This window comes from Oncorhynchus mykiss, chromosome 27, assembly GCF_057628025.1.
Source record: "Oncorhynchus mykiss isolate SJ-2025 chromosome 27, ASM5762802v1, whole genome shotgun sequence".
NCBI classification, from domain to species: Eukaryota; Metazoa; Chordata; class Actinopteri; order Salmoniformes; family Salmonidae; genus Oncorhynchus; species Oncorhynchus mykiss.
In genome coordinates this window covers 14,617,775-14,641,518 of record NC_143048.1, presented here as the reverse complement: position 1 = coordinate 14,641,518, position 23,744 = coordinate 14,617,775, and the positions used below count along the sequence as shown (strand labels likewise).

The window sequence follows — 23,744 nt, the reverse complement described above, 5'->3', positions numbered from 1 at the left end:
AGGATGATCAAGCAGCAGTGAGGGCTCTTCGATACTGCACGGTACTGTCTTTCCAAGCTAGTCGGAAGATTTCCAGTTTGGTATGGCGCCATTTCCGTTCCAATTTTCTGGAAGCTTGCTTCAGAGCTCGGGTATTTTCTGTATACCAGGGAGCTAGTTTCTTATGACAAATGTGTTTTGTTTTTAAGGGTGCGTCTAGGGTATTTATTGTGCAAGGTTAAATTAAGTTCCTCAGGTGGTTAACTGATTTTTGTACTCTGACGTCCTTGGGTAGGCGGAGGGAGTCTGGAAGGGCATCTAGGAATCTTTGGGTTGTCCGAGAATTTATAGCACGACTTTTGATGATCCTTGGTTGGGGTCTGAGCAGATTATTTGTTGCGCTTGCAAACTTAATAAAATAGTGATGGCCGTCATGGCTGAAAATATTCTAATTTTTGGTGACTTTAATATTCACATGGAAAAGTCCACAGACCCACTCCAAAAGGCATTCGGAGCCATCATCGACTCAGTGGGTCTGGCCAACATGTCTCCAGACCTACTCACGGCCACAGTCATACTCTGGACCTAGTTTTGTCCTGTGGAATAAATGTTGTGGATCTTAATGTTTTTCTTCATAATCAAGGTCCGATAGGAATTCAGGGAACTCAGTGAGGAACGCTGTATATGGCCCAGGAGGCCTGTAAACAGTAGCTATAGAAAGTGATTGAGTAGGCTGCATAGATTTCATGACTAGAAGCTCAAAAGACGAAAACGTTGTTTTTTGGGGGGTAAATTGAAATGTGCTATCATAAATGTTAGCAACACCTCCGCCTTTGCGGGTTGCACGGGGGGATATGGTCACTAGTGTAACCAGGAGGTGAGGCCTCATTTAACACAGTAAATTCATCAGGCTTAAGCCATGTTTCAGTCAGGCCAATCACATCAAGATTGTGATCAGTGATTAGTTGAGCTGACTACACTGACTGTGCTAGTGACAGACTCCACTAAGCTGGCAGGCTGGTTAGCAGCCTGCTGCCAGGCCTGCACCCTATTTCTGTCAAGTGTCAATGTGCAGCAGGTAGGACGGAGTCAGGCACAGGACACAGAACTGAGTAAAAAACATATTTTACTTGAATAAACAACAAAATAATTCCACGCAGGGAAAATATACAGCTCACAGAAATAGTGAACACTTATCAACGAACAAACACGCACAAAACCATGTGGGAACCAGAGGGTTAAATAGGGAATAAATAATAATGTAATGGAAACCAGGTGTGTACAATAAAAACAAAACAAATGGACAATGAAACGTAGATCGGTGGCAGCTAGAAAACTGATGACATCGACCGTTGAGCGCCGCCCGAACAAGGAGAGGCACCAACTTTGGCGGAAGTCGTGACAGTACCCCCCCCCCCCCCCTTGATGCGCAGCTCCAGCAGTGCGCCGACACTGGCCTCGGGGACGACCCGGAGGACGAGGCGCAGGACGATCCGGGTGGAGACGGTGAAATTCCCACAGTAACGAAGGGTCCTGGATGTCCTCCACCGGCACCCAGCATCTTTCCTCTGGACCGTACCCCTCCCACACCACGAGGTACTGAAGGCCCCTTGCCCGACGTCTTGAGTCCATGATGGCTCGAAAATTATACACTGGGGCCCCCTCGATGTTCAGAGGGGGCGGAGAAACCTCCCGCACCTCAGACTCCTGGAGCGGACCAGCCTCCACCGGCCTGAAGAGAGACACATGAAATGAGGGGTTAATATGGTAATAAGGGGGAGCTGTAACCTATAACAAACCTTGTTTGGTCTCCTCTGGACTTTAAATGGCCCCACAAACCGCAGACCCAGCTTCCGGCAGGGCAGGCGAAGGGGCAGGTTTCGGGTCGAGAGCCAGACCCGATCCCCCGGTGTATACACCGGGGCCTCACTGCGGTGGCGGTCGGCGCTCGCCTTCTGCCGCCTGATGACCCGTTGCAGGTGCACATGGGCAGCGTCCCATGTCTCCTCCGAGCGCCGAAACCATTCATCCACCGCAGGTGCCTCGATCTGGCTCTGATGCCACGGTGCCAGGACTGGCTGATAATCTAGTACACACTGAAAAGGAGATAGGTTAGTGAAGTTGTGGGCGTCTTGGGCCATCTCTGCCCAGGGGATGAAAGCCGCCCACTCCCCCAGGCGGTCCTGGCAATAGGACCGCAGAAATCTACCCACATCCTGGTTAACTCTCTCCACCTGCCCGTTACTCTCGGGGTGAAAACCTGATGTGAGGCTGACCGAGACCCCCAGACGTTCCATAAACGCCCTCCAGACCCCGGGGACCCCGATCAGAAACTATATCCTCAGGCACCCCGTAGTGCCGGAAGACGTGGGTGAACAGGGCCTCCGCAGTCTTTAGAGCCGTAGGAAGACTGGGCAAAGGTAGGAGATGGCAGGACTTAGAAAACCGATCCACAACGACCAGGATCGTGGTGTTTCCTTGTGACGAAGGAAGGGTACAATATATACATATACATATGAGATGAGTAATGTAGGGTATGTAAACATTATATTAAATAGCATTGTTTAAAGTGGCTAGTGATATATTTTACATCAATTTCCATAAATTCCCATTATTAAAGTGGCTGGAGTTGAGTTAGTGTGTTGGCAGTAGCCACTCAATGTTAGTGGTGACTGTTTAACAGTCTAATGGCCTTGAGATAGAAGCTGTTTTTCAGTCTCTCGGTCCCTGCTTTGATGCACCTGTACTGACCTCGCCTTCTGGATGATAGCGGGGTGAACAGGCAGTGGCTCGGGTGGTTGTTGTCCTTGATGATCTTTATGGCCTTCCTGTGACATCGGGTGGTGTAGGTGTCCTGGAGGGCAGGTAGTTTGCCCCTGGTGATGCGTTGTGCAGACCTCACTACCCTCTGGAGAGCCTTATGGTTGTGGGCTGAGCAGTTACCCTACCAGGCGGTGATACAGCCTGACAGGATGCTCTCGATTGTGCATCTGTAGAAGTTTGTGAGTGCTTTTGGTGACAAGCCGGATTCCTTCAGCCTCCTGAGGTTGAAGAGGCGCTGCTGTGCCTTCTTCACAACGCTGTCTGTGTGGGTGGACCAATTCAGTTTGTCTGTGATGTGTACGCCGAGGAACTTAAAACTTACTACCCTCCTAGACACTATAAATGCCAAGAAGGAATCGGGATGAGCCAGCACGGGAGCCTGGGTAAACAGAGCCTTCAGGTGACCAAAAGCCCTGTCCGCCCCAGCCGACCACTGCAGTCGCACCGGTCCCCCCTTAAGCAGTGAAGTAATGGGAGCTGCTACCTGACCAAAGCCCTGGATAAACTTCCGGTAGTAGTTGGCAAACCCTAAGAACTGCACCTCCTTTACCGTGGTTGGAGTCGGCCAATTACGCACGGCTGAAATGTGGTCGCTTTCCATCTCCATCCCTGACGTGGAAAGGCGGTACCCTAGGAATGAGACAGACTGTTGAAAGAACAGACATTTATCAGCCTTCACTTACAGGTCATGCTCCAACAGTCAACCAAGCACCTTGCACACCAGGGACACATGCTCGGCGCGTGTAGCGGAGTATATCAGAATGTCGTCGATATACACCACTACACCCTGCCCTCGGAGGTCCCGGAAAATCTTGTCTACAAAGGATTGGAAGACTGATGGAGTATTCATCAACCTGTACGGCATGACAAGGTAGTCATAGTGCCCAGAGGTGGTACTAAATGCCATCTTCCACTCATCCCCCTCCTGGATACACACCAGGTTGTAAGCGCTTCTGAGATCCAATTTTGTGAAGAAGCGCGCCCCGTGCACTGACTCAATGCACTGGCTATAAGAGGGAGCGGGTAACTGTACCTCACAGTGATCTGATTGATACCTCGATAGTCAATACACGGGCGCAGACCTCCATCCTTCTTCTTCACAAAAAAGAAACTCGAGGAGGCAGGTGAAGTGGAAGGCCGAATGTATCCCTGCCCCAGAGAGTCGGAGACATATGTTTCCATAGCCGCAGTCTCCTCCTGTGACAGAGGATACACGTGACTCCTGGGAAGTGCTGCGTCTACCAGGTTTGGTCCTGTTTGTGGGTGAGTCCTAGAAAGAGGGACAATTATCTACAAATTCTATCTTTTGGGAGGGGCAGAAAAAAGTTTTCAACCAGCGATTGAGTTGTGAGACTCTGCTGTAGAGCTCATCACTCCCCCTAACTGGGAGGGGGCCAGAGACAATTACTCAATGCCGACACATCTTTCCAGCTGATTTACACGCTGAAGCTATGTTGCGCTTGATGACCTCTGACTGTTTCATCCTAACATCGTTGGTGCCGACGTGGATAACAATATCCCTATACTCTCTACACTCGCCAGTTTTAGCTTTAGCCAGCACCATCTTCAGATTAGTCTTAACGTCAGTAGCCCTACCCCCTGGTAAACAGTGTATGATCGCTGGATGATTCATTTTATGTCTAATACTGCGGGTAATGGAGTCTTCAATGACTAGGGTTTTCAATTTGTCAGATCTAATAGTGGGAGGCTTCGGCGTCTCAGTTCCCCGTAACGGTAGGAGTAGAGACCAGAGAAGGCTTGGCCTCTGACTCCGACTTGCTGCTTAATGCTTAATGGGGAGAACCGGTTGAAAGTTTCTGTCGGCTGAATGAGCGACACCGGTTGAGCATTCCTACAGCATTTTCCTCCAGAAGCCATGAGAAAGTTGTCCGGCTGCGGTGACTGTGCAAGGGGATTTTTACTACGATATGTACTTACTGGTGGCAGAGACACTGTTTCATCCGTTCGTTCCTACACTGAAATTACCCTTGCCTAAAGATTGCATCTGAAGCTGGGCTTGTAGCACAGCTATCCTCGCCGTAAGGCGATCGTTCTCCTGTATATTATGAGTACAGTGACTGCAATTAGAAGGCATCATGTTGATGTTACTACTTAGCTTCAAGCGCTATGATGACACTGGCTCTCATGAGGACCGACACAGGAAAGGAAGACCGAGTTACCTCTGCTGCAGTGTATAAGTTCATTAGAGTTACCAACCTCAGAATTTGCAGCCCAAATAAATGCTTCACAGAGTTCAAGTAACAGATACATCTCAATATCAACAGTTCAGAGGAGACTGCTTGAATCAGGCCTTCATGGTCGAATTGCTGCAAAGAAACCACTACTAAAGGACACAGATAATAAGAAGTGACTTGCTTGGGCCAAGAAACATAAAATATTTATCACATCGACTGCTCTAGGAATCTGGTCAGCATCTTTCAAAAAGAGGGTGGTGCCCTCCGCATTGTTACAACATTTGGGAGGCCCATGGTGATGCCTTACAGAGCTTGATTTGGCCTCTGCGTGCCTCTGGAGGCTCCACAATTGCCTCCATATGGAGCATACAACCACATTTTCAAATCAAGCATAAATTGGCATTTAGTCTTGGCCTCCGCAACGGATTAGTTCACTGAGATGGCCGCAAATATATATTTGTTACTGCTCGACTAAAACAATCTTGGTCGACCAACAGCCAAAAAAATCGACCAGTCAACTAATTGGGGTCAGCTCAACAACAGCGGAATTCCAGCCAGTGCATCTGGGCCGTAGAGAATGATAGAGGCCTCTAGTGGCCAAAAGGCGTGGCCAAAATACCATATTAGCATAGTCAGCACCATTGAGGGCTTCCACAATTTTAATGTAGTCAACTGGGTGGGACTTTCCAGCCTGGTCTCATAGACTAGAAGTAACATATTAAATTATAATCCAGGATACTCAAATCAGTATGAAATGTATAAGGCAAAGGTCTAGTGAACTTCTAAGAACCCAAAGGTTCCGTGTTCGATTGTCATCGCGGACAACTTTTGCTTTTTAGATAATTAGGAACTTTTCAACTATTTACTACTTTTGATCTACTTAGCATGTTATCTAATCCTAACCTTAACCCTTTAACCTAACCAATAACCCCTAATTTAGCTAACTTTAGTCACAACAAATTGGAATTTGTAACATATCATACGTTTAGCAAATTTGTACCATACTGTACAAATTACAATTCGTAACATATCATACGAATTGGAATTCGTAACATATCATACGACATGAATGATGGACAATCAGAAATTAATACCTACAGTACCATTTGAAACCTAACATATCATACTAATTAGTGTGTCCCGGATTTACATGTACTATGTTATGTTGACCTCTGAGTCCAGGTTGGACTTCCAACTTCATTGGCTGATCCTTCCTGGTGACCCTGCTGGAGTCATGTCCAACCAGGTCATCAGAAAGGATCAACCAATCGTGAAGAAGAACTACTCCTATGGAGATGCCTCAATGGCGCTGTCACAGACGCGTCGTCCGCGTTAGGGGAGAGTTTGGCCGGGGTAGCCTGTCATTGTAAAATAAGAATTTGTTTTTAACTGACTTGCCTAGTTAAATAAAGGTTAAAACATAATAGCACAGATACAAAAATGAGTTCTATGTATCTCTATGTTCTGGGCAACTCTATGGTTCATCAGTGTCAAAACAGTGCAACACCTTCGCAAAAAAACGGATTTAGACTGCATAGGGAGAAAGGGTAACAACATGAGAGCATGAGGATTATATTTTAAAATCAGTTTAGTACAACCAGCAACCCCACTGCACATCAGGTTTAACCCTGCGTTCATAATCAAGTGCGGAGTGGGAATTTACCACATAGGACTGGGAAAAATCCACTTGAATGGCCTTCCAAATGGTAATTACAAGTGGGAAACTCTATCATCATGAGCTCACATTTCTCGCACAAACTGACAACTGACCACCTACTAAGAAAATTATCTTGATAACAGCATTTTGGCAGTTAAATGCAAAACACTGCATTATTTAAAATTGTATTTATTTATATATTTTCTGAACACTATCATTTGTTTACAAGCATGATAGCTGTACTTTTAGTTTATGGTCTACACAGCTTGTTGGGCATAAGCAAATCTGCGTTTGTCAACAAATTCAAAGCACATGAACGCATCCAACTGGTATTGACCACTTCGCAACTAGTAAAATCCCACCCTCTACTTGGTTACGAACCCAGATTAAAAACATGACATCGCCTACAGAGGGAGACGCAGTGGCCAGGCGAAATGATCTCCTGAATTGGTCGACTGCATGGACTATTATTGTCAATTTTCATTAATAATTTGACGATGACTTTGTAGAAATATTATTTTTCAGTGGAAATTCTAAAGAGACACAATGGACCGAGTGAAGAGTTCCATGCAGCAAGTACCGAACCCAATTCACAAAGCGCTGATTCGTCGGACCGGTGGTGCCAACAGTTTCGAACTTGAAAAGGAGAACTTTGAACGCGGTCAGGTAAAACACTTGTTTAGTGGGAATTCGGGATTTCGTTTACAGAATTAGAAGGGACTAAGAAATGTGAAGATATTATAATAGTTCTGGTATAGCTTCGAGTTCGAACCGTCCGTTGCGTTGAAATTGGCAATGATCCTTTCAGCGTGAGAACGTGCAGACATGTCATGATTCATCTGCTTGACTGATTGGTGCTGCCTCGCACATTCGAATTTCCATGGATTTTTTTTGTGAACATTGCTCATGACCCATGCGCGCCAATTTGACCTAAATCAGCGAGTGTTTACAGGAATGCATTGTTTACGATGTTTGTAGTACAATGCAGTACTGTAGTACCACCACACAACAGCAAGCCAACATCATCTCTCCTCATTCTTAGCAGGGGGTAACATATCTAATATTAGTTTTTGATTGCTATGCCTCAAATAGCCTAGCACCCGTAGGAGGAAAATATGCCATCACATAAAATTGACATTGCAAAGATTATAGAGACATGACATCAGTGTTGGGTTTTCAGTGCAAGATCAAAATCTGTTGAAATGGGTTAGTCCTATGAGCACAAATGTAGTCCTTTTGAGGAATTCTGCCTGATAAGAACAGGTCTGATTTACCATATCTAAGGAGAGGTGACGCCCACAACTGTGGCGAGAGCGGCTAAATTATGTGTGTCTGCCTGGACTATTCAGAGAGGTTCGCAAAAATGCTGTGTGTGTCTGCCTGGACTATCTATAAATACCACTACCATGTATCGAACTGCAGTAAAAGCCTATTAGTGACTCCTGGACACAGCACTAGAACTATTGACCTGGGATATTGTAATGGGTTCTGGAAAGTGCAATCAGCCTACATACTGGGTGGGGTGTGTGTGAGAGAGAGCTGGGTGGGACTATCATTTTTGCTTTGATACAGGGAAATAAATTGTGGGAAAGGAAGGAAGAAATGGTGGAACTGAGCAGCACTGTTTGTTGATGCGGTTTAAAGGGGAAATCCGCAGTTCTAACAAAGTGTTTGTAAAAACAAACTGAGGGATGGGGCTGGAGAGTTCATAGACAGAACTATGGATGCAAGGACTGATCATCCATGATATCAAATGTTTTAGTTTTAATCATATTTTGAGGCTATATAGTGTTTGTTTACAAACATTGGAGTGAAACAAGCTTATTCTAGGTTTTGATGGGGTAGGACAGTTGAATTAAGCTCATGGGGCATTTCTAAGTTATATTCTTCTAGAATCAATGGGTACATATTGTCATTTTATAAATCCAAAAATGGATGTAGCAACTGCAGATTGCCCCTTTTTTTTAATGGTTTGGATGTTATATGAATTATCCATCCCATGTAGCTGACAGGCTGTTACTCAAGAGCTGAAGTCCAGAAAAAACGCAATCTCGTTTTTCAAGCAAGCTACTGAGCTATGTGGACAAGACACTTCCTGCTTGGCGGTCTCTCCCCCCTCTTCCCAGACCAGTCAAAAGTAGGCCAGGTGAATCAAGCCTTTGAATGACCCTGCTCTGCCGGATTATATATTTTTCAGCGGTTGCTGCAACCTGCTTTTCCCATCTTCTACTACGACCACTGCTAAATGAATCAGTAAGCTTTTGAGCACTCATTTACGGGACTGAAGATTGATCCAGAGAGCAGAGGTTTGCTGTCTCTTGTAGTCGTAGTGTGCTGCGACTGTGGCATAGACAAGTTTAGGCTTTCACCTAAAATCAATCACACCACATTCCTCTCAAAATTGCTCAAATTGGATATGATTCCTAATCTGGTTATGGCAGTTGTTTTTGTTATGGTAGATTTTTGTCAGCAGTCGTAAAGCTGTTCTGTGGCGCAGGGAGGAATCGGTGAAATCTTGTTTGTGCTTTAATACAGGGATCATCCCGAGTTAATCTGATCTGTTTTAGCTCAGATCTGCCTGAATCTGCTGGCTTTCACCACTGTCCCAAAACCTCCAGTCTGGCTCTGCTCTAAGACCTCTTTCCAGCTCCTCTGTTCAGGCACAAGCACTCTAATACAATCTAGCCTGGTCCCAGATCAGTTTGTGCGGTTACACAAATGACCGTAGGAGTTGGAAACATGCAGTCTTTTTATGGTGCATAGAAATGCATTGACACAGAACAAGTCTCTAGAGTAGACTGATAGTGGTACGGGTGAAGTTATGGGTCCCAGGGCTACTATCTCGGCGAGGCTTAAAGCCTGAGAGTCGGGTAAACAACAAGGGTGTGTTCAGACTCGGAGTCCTCGCTCCATCATTTTGTCTGCAGAGTTATAAAAATACCTCGCCCAGGGCCAGGTAACACATACAGCATACATATAAGGACATGTTTAGAGACCTGAAATTAGTAATGCTCTCTCTGTTTGTGGATGGAATTAATCTATGGTGTGCTTGTTTATGAAGGCCTCTCTCTGGAGTCACAGTTGTGGTGCTACGTAAGAGTTTCTCATCGGTCATGAAACATAATGGCACAGTTGTTGAAAAATGAGCTCAGTGACCAACTTGAGAAACTATTTTAGTCGTTTCAGCAGTCCACCTCCATTTGAAAACCGTACCACTTTAACTAACCATTTAACTTCCAGGGGAGAGCTGCTATCCACCTCTTTCTCGTCTGGAAAGACAGGCCTGACTTTGTCTTGAAACAATAAAAGAGTCTTGGTTTAATTAGTTTCTATTTATTCCTGAAATAGGCTGGTAGGCCTAGACTACATGTTGATGTTTTTCCATCCATCTTCCCTGGAATGCACCATGGTGATGAACACCACTGTTGTGGTCGGAAACCATAGCTAAGTACTGCCTGCTACAATGACAGAGTGTCTGTCTGGATAGTCGTCTGAAATGAGAGAAACATGGCTGCGTCTGTGGGAAGGCTACTTCCGTTCAGCCGGGCACCCCACTTTAGAACCTCTCATGGGCCTCCCAGACTGGGCTTTCTATTGTGGGATACATCATGAGATCGACTCCACCACACAGCAGTGTGGCTTACATAATTAAGGCCTTACATTTAGACCCAGATCGTTCCTGCCTGTCTGCTGCATCCCACAGCTCTACAAGGCAGGCTGCCTCTGGGTATTCGGTATGGGTCGTTCCATGTCATTTCAGCAAGCCATAACACCCGCCATCTTAAATGGTTTCTGTTAGAAACAGATAAGATTAGCATTCCTGCAACATTATTTTGTTGAAATATAATATATAATTAGATCTCTGAGAAATTAAGCTAATTGATTGCACCCAAATTGGCCATTTTAATTTATAGCAATCATATAATATTCAATGAAGAATCCAAAGAAATTGTCAAAAGCCGCCTTTTAAAATAAGAGTAATCACCTGGAACAGCACCATCTAGTGGCCAGAACCTGGTAATATCAGGATGTAGGCTGGGACATAAACCTAACAACTTCAATGACTTTCAACTGAACAGTGGAAAAAACATCACCAAATTCACTGGGAATGAAGAAACAATACTCTGAGCTGCAGTTCCATACTGCTTGTCAGACATGGAAAACTGATGCTATATACTTGTTATTTGGGGTGGGGTGTCCGTGGGTGACAATTTCTTTGGATTCCTCATGTCTTACCCATTGTTAGAAAACCGTTTAGTCCAAATCGGTACTATATTGGTACTATGTTAGGTACTATATTTATTGAATATTATATGAACCCTATAAATTTAATTTGCCAATTTTGGTGCAATCAATTAGCTTAATTTCTAAATTATGCTTTATTTAATAAATGAAACTAAATGATGTTGCAGGAATGATAATCTTATGTTTCTAACAGAAACCATTTCAAAACAATCTGAGATGGTGGGTGTTAAAATTCTCTGCTTTTTGAGAGTAAGAGTCATTCTGACACTTTTGGACAATGTTAACAGTTTAGTTCTTAGATCATGTACCTTGGTTTGACTAAGAGAACGCCTGTGCCCCCTTTAGTGGGGCACTGTGGTGCCCTGGCAGCTGTGGAATGTCCCTTGGGCATGAGCAGCACAGCAGGGTGGACTCTCTAATCTCTCTGTCTGTTACAAATACTCTTGGTCTTCCTTTTTCTCTCCCTGCCTTTGTAAGTTACACCCACCATGTGCTTGTACCCTGTCATTATAACCAGAGAGAGGTAGTTACATACACACACGCACAGGGAGAGCGAAAGCGGCCCGGGCCCACTAAAACCACTGAGGCAGCAAAAACAGCAGGCACTGGGCTGTGGCCTCATTGCACCGGCTGTAAATTGAAAAGGTCCTGGACATGAGTGGCAGGTCAGCGATTGGAACAAAGTGCCGAGATGAGATCATAATGGCATTAACTCTGGCATTTAATTTGGAGTAGATTAGATATTTTACATGCTGAAAAAAAGTTAATTGGACATTGGATGCTTAGGTTACATCATCACAAGGACCTACATTTGTATTATTGAGTTCATTATTACAATAATTCTTGTGATTTTTAGATCTAATTTCTATCGGACTTGATAATATTATTGAGTAAAACTAGTATTGCTTAGTGGATACTGTTCTCACACACAGTAGCGATATGCCCTGAGTCTGGCCAACTGGCTAGAAGGGCCTACTCCGCAATGAAATGCCAGCATGACCTACCAGTAAGTTGATTTTTGGTCTGTAACTTTTTTGTCTCAGCTATGTTCAAGGCCATTATATGAACGTTGCCCACATAATTGAGACAGAGGGGACTTTGACCCTTGAAACTTGGTGTGTGTGTGTGTGTTCTCGGCACCACCATCACAAAGGCGGAATCAATGTATGGGGACTTAGATGAAAAGAGAAACTCAAGTTTTGTAAACAATCAATATTATATAACTGACTACAATGTAAACATGATACTCAAAGGCCTAGAGTAGTGTATGTGAGAATTGCAGACTCTCCATAAAGCAGTGCTCGGTGGGTCCACCCACACAGTACCAGGAAGTGAAGAGACTGTGGTGAAGAGCAGGCTTTGTCTGAAGAGTGACTGTTTGTGTGGAGCGGCCAGTCTGCCAGCAGGAGAATGGGTCAAATATTGATTACCGTGAACTATGCTCCTCAATTGGCCCTAGTAGTTATAATAATAATAGTAACTTTATTTGTTCATGTGATTTTCATGCATGATGTGCAAACAATTCCGAAAAAATACCACATTTCTGAGGTTATTACTAAAGAATGATATGCTTGGGCTAATGTTGACTTATTTTTGCTTTTTCTATAATTTAAGAAGCCAACTCGTTTGAATAGCTATCTGAAATTATCTGAGCTGTTCGATTTCTTTTGTGAAGGTTCCAGACAGTGCAATCATTTCATGATTCTGATATAAAGTAACCAGCGGGGGGCACTATTTACCTAAAATTACTCAGTCGGCTAACGTTCATAGCCACATTGCCTCAGCATAGCTGAAGACTGAAAACGGTTCCTTTTTGCAGTAGAGTCACAGCATATCTTTGATATTGACAGTGACTTACTTTAATAATGCTACTGTAGGGTACACTTTTTGTAAAGCACATCATATTTCAATATGGCCCATAGACATAGGCCTACATCAGAGAGTAATGTTATGGCCACATGTAGCAGTCACCCAATCACTGATGATTTGTTATACTGGTGATGGAAAGTTACATTGTTTACCATCATGATTATTTGCAGTGTGTCCGAGCCGCGCTGCTCTGGTGTCTCGTCTTCTCATAAATTATTTGATAGTTCGTTTTTTTTATTCGGGATTGTATAATTTGTTACGTGGTGAGGAACGAGGTTAGTTTGGGCGGGGGTTTGTACCATCCCCGGTCTACACCTATTGTCTCAGTGAGAGCACGCTGTTAACACAAAAGCCCCGGACAGATATTAAATACTCGATGCTTAGACACTGTCATGTCGTTTTTAATACTGCAATCTAAAATGGTATGAAACATGCGGAAAATGCAGAGGTGCAGCATACCGTACACGTTCCCGTGTGTAGACTGTCGTTTTATAGACGGTTCGGTTCCGCTTCTCGACAGTCGGATGCTGTGTCTGGGAGCCCCCACCGTCAACTGAGCACGTAAGGCCGGGGAGAGTAGAATGGACACGGAAGGAGAGAATTTGATACCAAATCGGGACACATGTTGAGTTAACGGGCCCACTCCACCACCGTTTCCCTCATAAGCGTTTCTAGATTTCTCCTTTCCCAGTTGTAGACTACTGTGTCGGAAGTTTTGCCAGCGACCCGCTTCGTCTTTGATCTCACAGCCACCCTGCATTTTTCTGAGACTATGGATCTTAGTAAAATGGTAGGTTTCCAGATATCGATGTTTTTTTTTTCTTCATTTAGCATTATTGCGTTAAAGGCGCAACAGATATGCATGTTTATGGTGAGAGCTTACTCATTTGTTACCAGGATTGTTTCTTTAGAAAATGTAAGATACTGCATATGTTCATGTTCGCTCTAAATCCGTTGATCATTAAACTATATCGAGGTGGTGTTTTTTAAGTTGGCCGTGTAGGATATGGTTTGTTATAGGATAGTCCAGACTCCAGTCAGATGCATGTTTTTAGTGTAGGCTATAACTAGTATATTGGGCTATAGTTTGCTAACGAATTTCCCTGGACTGATCGGACTTTCCCTGGACTTTATTTTTTTCACAGTAGCCCGTTCTCTATAGTCATTAGATAACGTAAGCACGCGTACGTTTTTCACGGTGACTGGAATGTCATCTAGAACGAGCTATCTGACTGTAGTGTTGTTTTCTTGGACGATAGCGATGTCAGACATACATTTATGGTAGCCCAGCTGCTTTGCAATGTGTGTCATGGTCAGCTAAACACGTTCTATAAGGCTACTGGACACAGCAGCTTATCTAGTAATAGGTTGGATTGCACAACCCATAAACATAATTTAAAAAAAAAAAACGAATCGCCAGTGACATAAGATACAGCGTTACGAACCATACATGATTAGTCCGGACTAATAATCACTCTTATTGATACACAACCATCACATTTTTATTACAGCATGAGTGTTATTGCAAATATCATGCGTTATAGCGATAGAGGCTATGTATGCTGTTGTGAATGATTGATCATGAATGGCCTTCAACAGCTGGTGGAGAACATTGATTAGTAATTTGTGAATAGGGGAATCCCCACTTGAGAAATCCCCTCAGGGTCAGTTCAACACTGGCAGGACTTGATGTGAGTTCCGGAGCAGGTGTACTAGCAGGGCCAAAGCACCAAAACTGCCCTTTCAGTGCCAACACAGTGTAGGCTACTCTGGCTCTGTATAGAGGAGTGGGGGAAGGGGGCCAATTAGAAAAGCATCCAGGGGATTTGTGCTCCTTCCTGAAAGCTCATTGGCATGGAGGTAGCTGTTGAGGACACACAAGTTTGTTTGTGACAGACACTGATTGTGATGGGGAAAAAGTTCCTCAGTTGTTCTTGGAAGCAACACCGGTTGCTCAGAGTCATGTTATATGTTATTGGAGCGCTGTTCACTCCTCTGGATCAAACAGACGAAGCCTCAAGGCTGCTCTCCGAGATGAATTCCTTTCTCTCTCTCAGCCAGAGGAAGATGAAGGCCTGCCTGCCGCCTGCCTGCCACCTGCCTGTCAGTGTTCTCTTAACTCAGATGCCTCTGCTTTGGTCATTTATGTCATGACCTGAGAGACAACGGTATGAAAACATCAACAGTCTTGGCAGATGCAAGAATGAAAAACGGATGTCAAATCGTTCTCAGAGGGCCCAGAGAACAGCCATGTCGTTTACATCTTGGGTATAGGTCCTACTATTGTTGTTAAGGTGAACTAAAACCTAGTCTTGTAAAACTGTATTACATTTCTACAGTGTCATAGCATCTTTTGTCAAGGTTCATTAGTGTGAATGTGCGTAGAGAAACCACAAATGAGTTCAGCTGCAGATGTGCTTGCCCTTTTACAGTGTTTTTATGACGTCAGCACTTCTTCAGTAAGTTAGTTACACTAGTTGCACAAAGCAGATAGGAGGCCTTCCTCACGGGACGTTGCACAAAACTGTCTCGACAAAGGAGGCTTGTATGCAAACGTAGCATGGGGTGTAGGTTTTATTACGCTAGCCATGGCCTTTGGACCCCAGGGTCCACACTCTGGCCAGTATTTCTCTTCAACCACCTGCTGTTCTGTCTTCCAGCCCAAGCCCCCCAGGAACAAAAGCCTGCTGTCGGTGAGGTCATAGACTTTGACTAGCTCAATGCTGGAGGTTTTGATGTGATAATGGAGTCTTAATAGACATGAGACAATGAGAAGTAGATGGACAATACAGTAGCATATACCTATTCAGTGGAAACATGTTTAGGCCTACCAGTTTGATTCTGGACAGCTTTATATCCACAGTGTTGACTTTTTTTCTGAGCACATGACCTGACCAGGGAAAAACTCTTGACTTAAACGGGGAGGGACTACCTAAACTTGTCCAAGAAGAACACATTTTCTTTGTGAAACATTTTGCTATGCTGCCCTAATGAACACAACCCTGGTGTAATCCATGTTGCCTCTCTGTTCACATAGTCAGGAAGAGTGGCCATGCTGGAGGGATTGTCTTGTTTTTCCTTTCCCCACCATGGCAGGCTTTTAGAGGTGTAGAGGGAATGTTCCATGGGAGCGGATATCGACGTCAGAGATATGAGCACATTTGTAAAACAGAGGGCCCTTTTTAGTGTGCTGACGTTTTAAAAGGGGCGGAGTTCAAACCTGTAGAAATAGTATAACCTAAACCCACTCACTTTTACGCTCTATGGCTTTTGCAGCTTGTTGCTTTTGAGGGAGCACCCCCACAACATGATGCTGCCACCCTCGTGCTTCAAGGTTGGGATGGTGTTCTTCGGCTTGCAAGCCTCCCCCTTTTTCCTCCAAACATAACGATGGTCATTATGGCCAAACAGTTCTATTTTTGTTTCATCAGACCAGAGGATATTTCTCCAAAAAGTACTATTTTTGTCCCTATGTGCAGTTGAAAACCATAGTCTGGCTTTTTTATGGCGGTTTTGGAGCAGTGCCTTCTTCCTTGCTGAGGGGCCTTTCAGGTTATGTTAATATAGGACTCATTTTACAGTGGATATAGATACTTTTGTACCTGTTTCCTCCAGCATCTTCACAAGGTCCTTTGCTGCTGTTCTGGGATTATTTGCACTTCACACCAAAGTACGTTAATCTCTAGGAGACAGAACGCGTCTCCTTCCTGAGCGGTATGACGGCTGTGTGGTCCCATGGTGTTTGTACTTGCGTACTATTGTTTGTACAGATGAACGTGGTACCTTCAGGCGTTTGGAAATTGCTCTCAAGGATGAACCAGACTTGTGGAGGTCTGCAAAAAAAAAAGAATCTGAGGTCTTGGCTGATTTTCAATTGATTTTCCCATGATGTCAAGCAGAGGCGCACTGAGTTTGAAAGTAGGCCTTGAAGTACATCCGCAGGTACACCTCTAATGGCTAATAGACATAATTTTAAGTCAATCAGAAGCTTCTAAAGCCATGACATCATTTACTGGAATTTTTCAAGCTGTTTAAAGGCACAGTCAACTTAATTTATGTAAACTTCTGACCCACTGGAATTGTGATACAGTGAAATAATCTGTCTGTAAACAATTGTTGGAAAAATTACTTTTCATGCACAAAGTAGATGTCCTAACCGACTTGCCAAAACTATAGTTTGTTAACAAGAAATTTGTGGAGTGGTTGAAAAACGAGTTTTAATGACTCCAACCTAAGTGTATGTAAACTTCCGACTTCAACTGTATGTGGTTTTCACATTTGCTTCCTAAAAATTTCTATTTTTAAAGTGCATAGTTGGATGACTGTTTTCACACCGTCTGTGTAGTATGACGTAATGTGAAGTGAGTAACTTTTCAGGAAGTGGCAAGTAGTATTTTTAGTTCAAAATATCCATTTAAAGCTATCGTTGTCAACAGGAGAGCATTATTAGTGTCAAACAGCTACAAATGTGTGTCTCTGTCTGTCTTTGGGTAGGGGGGGGAAATTGACCTTTTGGGGCCACTTGGAAGAGGCTGGCGAAGGAAACATTATAAGAGGGGAGCTGGAACTGGAGCTGTGAAGTCTGTTTGGGTTGGCACCGGGTACTAGGCCTGAGGTGGAGGAAGAAGGGAGGAGCTGGGTGCATTTTTCGGCAGAAAGGATATGGGCAGGAAAAAGTGTGCCAAGACAGGAAGCCTGAATGAGCACCCCCCCCCCCCCCCCCCCCCGTCTCTCTACCACACCCCAGACCTACTGACCCTCTCCCCACCACAGCACCTCCGTGTACAGACGGCGATCCATGTTTCCTGTTTTCATTCTCTGCTGCTTACCCTTTCCTCTTGAGGTGGTGGGCAAGTCTCGGCAGTACCAGCGCAGCAGCCCGCCATGCACCTCCTGTCCACGGTGCCTGACTCTCCTCATACAGTGCATTCAAAAAGTATTCAGCCCCCTTCTATTTTTCCATATTTTGTTACGTTACAGCTTTATTCTGAAATTGACAGGACTGTGTCGAGGCACAAATATCAACATATTTCTGCAGCATTGAAGGTCCCCAAGAACAGAGTGGCCTCCATCATTCTTAAATGGAAGTAGTTTGGAACCACCAATACTTTTCCTAGAGCTGGCCGCCCCCCAAACTGAGCAATCGGGGGAGAAGGGCCTTGGTGACCAAGAACATGTTGGTCACTCTGGCAGAGCTCCAGAGTTCCTCTGTGGATATGGGAAAGCCTTCCAGAAGAACAACCATCTCTGTAGCACTCCACCAATCAGGCCTTTATGGTAGAGTCTCCAGACGAAAGCCACTCCTCATTTAAAAGGCACATAACAGCCTGTTTGGAGTTTGCCAAAAGGCACCTAAAGGACTCTTAGACCATGAGAAAAAAGATTCTCTGGTCTGATGAAATAAAGATTGACGCTTGGTATTCAGGCCAAAGAGTTCAATGTGGAGGAGACCTGGCACCATTCCTACAGTGAAGCATGGTGGTAGCAGCATCATGCTGTGGGGATGTTTTTCAGCAGCAGGGACTGGGAGACTAGTCAGGATCGAGTGAAAGATGAACGGAGCAAAGTACAGAGAGACCCTTGATGAAAACCTGCTCCAGAGCACTCAGGACCTCAGACTGGGGCGAAGGTTCACCTTCTAACAGGACAACGACCCTAAGCACACAACCAAGACAACACAGGAGTGGCTTTGGGATAAGTCTCTGAATGACCTTGAGTGGTCCAGCAGGTCCCGGACATGAACCCGATCAAACATCTCTGGAGAGACCTGAAAATATCTGTGTGGTGATGTTCCCCATCCAACCTGACAGCGCTTGAGAGGATCTGCAGAGAAGAATGGGAGAAACTCCCCAAATACAGTTGTGCCAAGCTTGTAGTGTCATACCCAAGAAAACTCAAGCTTGTAATCGCTGCCAAAGGTGCTTCAACAAAGTACTGAGTAAAGGGTCTGAACTCTATTATACATTTGCAAAAAAAAAAATGAAACCTGTTTTACATTTGTCATTATGGGGTATTGTGCGTAGATTGATGGGAAATAAACAATTTAATCAATTATAGAATAAGGCTGTAACATAACAATGTGGAAAAAGTCAAGGAGTCTGAATACTTTCCAAATGCACGGTATAAGATAACACAAACTCTCCCCTTGTTTCCCCCACCGGTCCCACCCCATAATCAGTGAGTTCATCGTACCGTTCGATCATATGAACGTCACAAGGTTGGCTGTGAAAAATCGGTGAGATCCTGATTTAAAAACCTTTTTTTTAAATGTGTTTTTACTCATTGTTTTCTCCAGAAAAAGGAATCTTGGAAGAGATGTGGCCAGATAAAAGCACTATTGTGAGAACAGGGAATAGTGTGTGCTGCTTGGCCCCTGCTTGTGTTTTGGTGTGGTTTCAGCACTGCGTGAACAGCAGAGCATCCAAAACACTATCACCACCGGAAAATCACTCTTCTTCCATGTAGCTTCTTCCATAGGACGGCGCACGATTGGCCCAGCGTTCACCGGATTAGGGTTTGGCCGGGGGTAGGCCGTCATTGTAAATAAAAATGTGTTCTTAACTGACTTGCCTAGTTAAATATAAATTCTAATGTAATGATGGCATCTCCCAAAACTCGTTAGAACCCAGGCTTATTGATTTAGACTATTATTTTGATTAGACTGATTGTGTTAATTGATTGATTCAATTGATCATAATTGTTGTTGCACAGGAGTAGAGGTTGCCATCTCTAAATACAGATGTTTTTGGACCATCGTTAAGTTTATTCTGCTCTTCCACAAGTTTCCTAGAGCAGTGATAAAAAATTATGCGCTGTCGTCATAATCATGTAGTGTCCTAGTACCGCTATGTCTGCAGGAGAAATTCCCCATTTTGCCATGGGATGGGCCATGTTCATGTGAAGCATTCAAAGCCATTATTCAAATGTTTTCCTTGGACAAATAACTCCTCAATGTTGCATTATTAAATGGGCTGTTTTGAAGGCACTGGCTGGGTCCTGCGCAGTACTAGACAACACAGGCTCATGCTGAATCTCAATCCACCCCTAAGGCCTGGGCACTCCTGTAGATATCAAAGGATCTGATAGGTTTAAACAGTATGGTAATTCCTTCACCTTGCCTTCTGATAGGCTGAGTGGAGTTTAAACCATATTGCTCACGCCTATCCTTTAAGATCAACGAATGTGTAGGCCGTTGACGTTTTGTTTCTTGACAGTGCCTCTGCCACACAGCCAGGCGACGGGAGAGGCCTCCAGAGGTCTCTGTGCACGACGTAGGTGTGCCCAGTCCAGACTAGTCTGTCTGTGAGGCAAGCCTCATCCTCTGTCTAATCTCCCCCAACACACTCACCACTAGGCTGTTTCTCACTTCCTAATTTAATTTGATTTCTGTCATCATCTCACTTCATCGGCTGCCCATACTGCAATGAGATGAGTTAATAGGCCTGTCGATGCCAGCGAGCCGCTCCAACTTCCAGTCCCATTGGCTTGCCAGGAGTCCTGGGCAGCTGACGCTCTCTTTCAGATGACAGTCACGCTGTGGACTAATTGGGTCGTTCCTGTGTGGGAGCTGCTTGCACAAGTGCTGGGAGCCTTTTATCGTTCCTTGGTTTTCAGAAACTTTTTATAAAAAACATTTTTTAGGGGAAAATTGGTGTGGGGTTTTGAGTGAAATGTAAGGGTAGATAAGAGTGCTATTTTACACTAAACAAAAATATAAATGCAGCATGTAAAGTGTTGGTCCCCTGTTTCATGAGCTGAAAATAAAGATCCCAGAAATGTTCCATATGTACACATTTTTTTACATCCCTGTTAGTGAACATTTCTCCTTTGCCAAGTTAATCCATCCACCTGACAGGTGTGGCATTTCAAGAAGCTGATTAAACAGCATGATCATTACACAGGTCAACATTGTGCTGGGGACAAAAGGTCACTCTAAAATGTGCAGTTTTGTCACACAACACAATTGGCATGTTGACTGCAGGAATGTCCTCCAGAGTTGTTGCCAGAGAATTGAATGTTAATTTCTCTTCCATAAGCTGCCTCCAACATCGTTTTAGAGAATCTGACAGTACGTCCAACCGGCCTCTCAACCTCAGACTACGTGTATGGCGTTGTGTGGGCGAGCGGTTTGCTGATGTCAACGTTATGAACAGAGCGCCCCATGGTGGCGGTGGGATTATGGTATGGGCAGGTATAAGTTACGAACACAATTGTGTTTTATCGATGGCAATTTGAATGCACAAAGATACCGTGGCAATATCCTGAGGTCCGTTGTCGTGCCATTCATCTGCCGCCATCACCTCATGTTTCAGCATGATAATGCACAGCCCCATGTCACAAGGATCTGTATACACTTCCTGGAAGATGAAAATGTCCCAGTTCTTCCATGGTCTGATGTGCTCTGGATTGACGTGTACGACAGCGTGTTCCCGCCAATATCCAGCAACTTCGCACAGCCATTGAAAACGAATGGGACAACATTCCACAGGCCACAATCAACAGCCTGATTTAACTCTATGCTAAGGAGATGTCGCTCTGCATAAGGCACACCAGATACTGACTGGTTTTCTGATCCACGCCATATATATATATATATATATATATATAATATCTGTGACCAACAGATGCATATCTGTATTCCCAGTCAGGGGAAAACCATAGATTAGGGCCCTTATTTATTTCAATTGACTGATTTCCTTATATGAACTGTAACTCAGTGAAATTGTTGTTTATATTTTTGCTCAGTATAGAAGATGCTGTAGACTGTATTTGCAGTATTTATATCCAAGTGGAATCTAGATATTGTCCTTTGTCCAGTCTCCTCCTAAGCGGTTTTCAATAAGTGTCTCATCCATCCTGCAGTGGATTCTCACAGACAAACAATGGTGACACTTGAAAAGGTCAAACATTAGCTTGCCTGTGGTCAGATCTTCAGTAAACACAGAGGAAACCACAGGAGACTTTGGTCAGATGTATATGGCTCTGTGTTGACATGATGACACACACACACACACACACACACACACACATCTCTTGGCTTGTGCTTGATTATGTAACAACAGGAGTTCTACCAGTAGCACCAATGTCCATATCAACCCTGCATGTATGTTTTATTGATTGAAGGCATGACTAGTAGATTTGAGCATGGTTTGTGGTTCATCCTCTGCAGGCCTACAAGCTAAGCACAGAGACACGGCTGGAGTGGAATTTAAACCAGGGAGCAGTGTGTGTTGAGAGCTGTTGGCCAGCTCTGCATTCTTCTCTCCTTCCTCTTCAGAAGGCACAGCTGTGACTTAATGAATCAATCTTGTCAATACAACGCCCATCTTTGTCACCTTGAGCTGGGATATGCCATTCGTAATGAGGCTGAGAGAAAAACACAGAAACGTATGCTATTTTGTCTGCTCTCGTCATGACTGTTGCGCCCCTTGTTTGTGTAATATGTATATGCAGATTGTTTCTATAATCCAAACTGTGTGTGTGTGTGTGTGTGTGTGTAATATATACACACACACAGTTTTGATCATTTTTTCTGTAATCTACATGTCCAAATGAAGAAGGTGTCCATAAAAATCACACAATAGACATTTTTGGGGTTTGACTTGTGACTTGCTCATCATACACTTCTGGTGTGTACTTTACTCCAACCAAGCATGACTGTGTAGTGTACTATACCTAGGCTATTCCTCTGACTTCCATGGTCAGCAAGTTCTTCCTTCATGTGAAACCAACACACTTCCTGTGCTCCCAGTGAACCACCAGGGAAGTGGACCTGTGATGATTTATCACCCTCTGCTTCCCCTCCCAGAGAGGACTCAGGACATCTGGGGGAAGTGAGATCGGGCAACCGGGCCTGTCCTTTTGTGAACACTCCCCGCATCCACTCCACTTCAGACCTCCATGTCACTGTTCTTTATCGGAGAACATGCTACATGTGACACAGCTATTCATTTAAAGCAGGGATTGGCACCTGCCGGCCCGCCCACCTTTTGTAGGCCCACAGATGTGTGATCTATATATATATATATATATCTAGAGCACACATTTTTCGGGGTCTCAATTTACTGATGAGAGTTAGAATAGTAGGATACACAAGCTGCAATTTGGACATTTGGATGTGCATCAGCAGTTTTTCTCATTTTGTCAGTCACTCAGTTAGCTACTCAGTTAGCCATGTCAGCTGACATTGGTAAGTTAGATTGCTTTAGTCTAGCCAGCTATCTAATCTTGTTGTAATCATGGTTGAATAATAGACCAGTTTTAGGTCGGGTAATTTATTTTGTCTGTCATTCTCACTCGGATATCATATTAACATGGCATAAGTCATGACAAAATGTGTAGAATTGCAGGAAATACGCTTAAAAAACTGCATACGTTTCTCTCCGCCCCATGGCAAAATGTGTTGCCCTGATTTTAAAGGCTCCGAGAAGAGGTGGAGGTGCATAGGGGGGCTGCCTTTTCCTCTCAGATGGAGGCCGAGATCTAATAGGCCTATCACTAAAGGGGAAAGAATGTGGCTCTTTACACAGAAGTTAAAAGAATGTCTCCTGCTTTGAAATATGACAACCCTGAAGTGAAATGATTATTCTTGGAAGGTATGGAAGGCTTTCTGGGAGTGTGTGTGAGGAATCAGATGTTTACCTGGCAGATGGCTGATGGGGTTGTGATATGTGTGTGTGTGTGTGTGTGTCCTTTTGCATTTGCTCAGCCTTGTTTGTTTAACCCTCTCAGAACTGGAGGTAGGCCACTACCACCACATATAACTGGACAAGTGAAGCCCACACTGGGCCAGTTTGCTGAGGATTGCTTTCTTGAATATTCAGAACAAGTAGGCTACTTGTACTTGTAGTGTACAAGTATTCCCTTTTTTTGTTACAATTGTTTTATTGTATAAACTCAACAGAAAAAGAAACGTCCTCATTGTCAACTGCATTTATTTTCAGCAAACTTAACGTGTAAATATTTGTATGAACATA

At 44.2% G+C, this 23,744-nt stretch overlaps 2 protein-coding genes across 3 annotated transcripts in view; one reads left to right on the top strand and one right to left on the bottom strand.

Moving 5' to 3' along the window:
- Positions 1–1,088: 1,088 nt before the first annotated feature.
- On the bottom strand, positions 1,089–13,534 carry LOC149971240 (uncharacterized). The gene is made up of 2 exons (XM_090224521.1): positions 13,228–13,534; positions 1,089–3,432 (listed from the first exon to the last, which is right to left on the bottom strand). Exons 1-2 carry the CDS (start codon positions 13,526–13,528, stop codon positions 2,924–2,926), a joined length of 810 nt encoding a protein of 269 aa, XP_090080647.1. The 5' UTR covers positions 13,529–13,534; the 3' UTR covers positions 1,089–2,923.
- Positions 5,751–23,744, top strand: part of LOC110507077 (huntingtin-interacting protein 1) — a 49,989-nt gene continuing 31,995 nt past the window's right edge. The window contains exon 1 of one of the 2 annotated variants that reach the window (XM_036964919.2): positions 5,751–7,320. In XM_036964919.2, the coding sequence (XP_036820814.2) occupies positions 7,201–7,320 (120 nt within the window). In that variant the 5' untranslated portion in view covers positions 5,751–7,200. Of the gene's footprint in view, positions 7,321–13,283; positions 13,559–23,744 lie in introns of those variants that run through there. The other variant, XM_090224520.1, reaches the window with a different exon arrangement.

What these genes read in the sequence shown, in the direction of transcription:
- LOC149971240 (XM_090224521.1), bottom strand. Translation starts at nt 13,528, where the DNA reads ATGCAGGGTGGCTGTGAGATCAAAGACGAAGCGGGTCGCTGGCAAAAC. An exon ending in TACACACGGGAACGTGTACG is followed by an intron (nt 3,433 to 13,227) that starts GTATGCTGCACC and finishes TCTCATTCCTAG; the next exon opens with GGTACCGCCTTTCCACGTCA.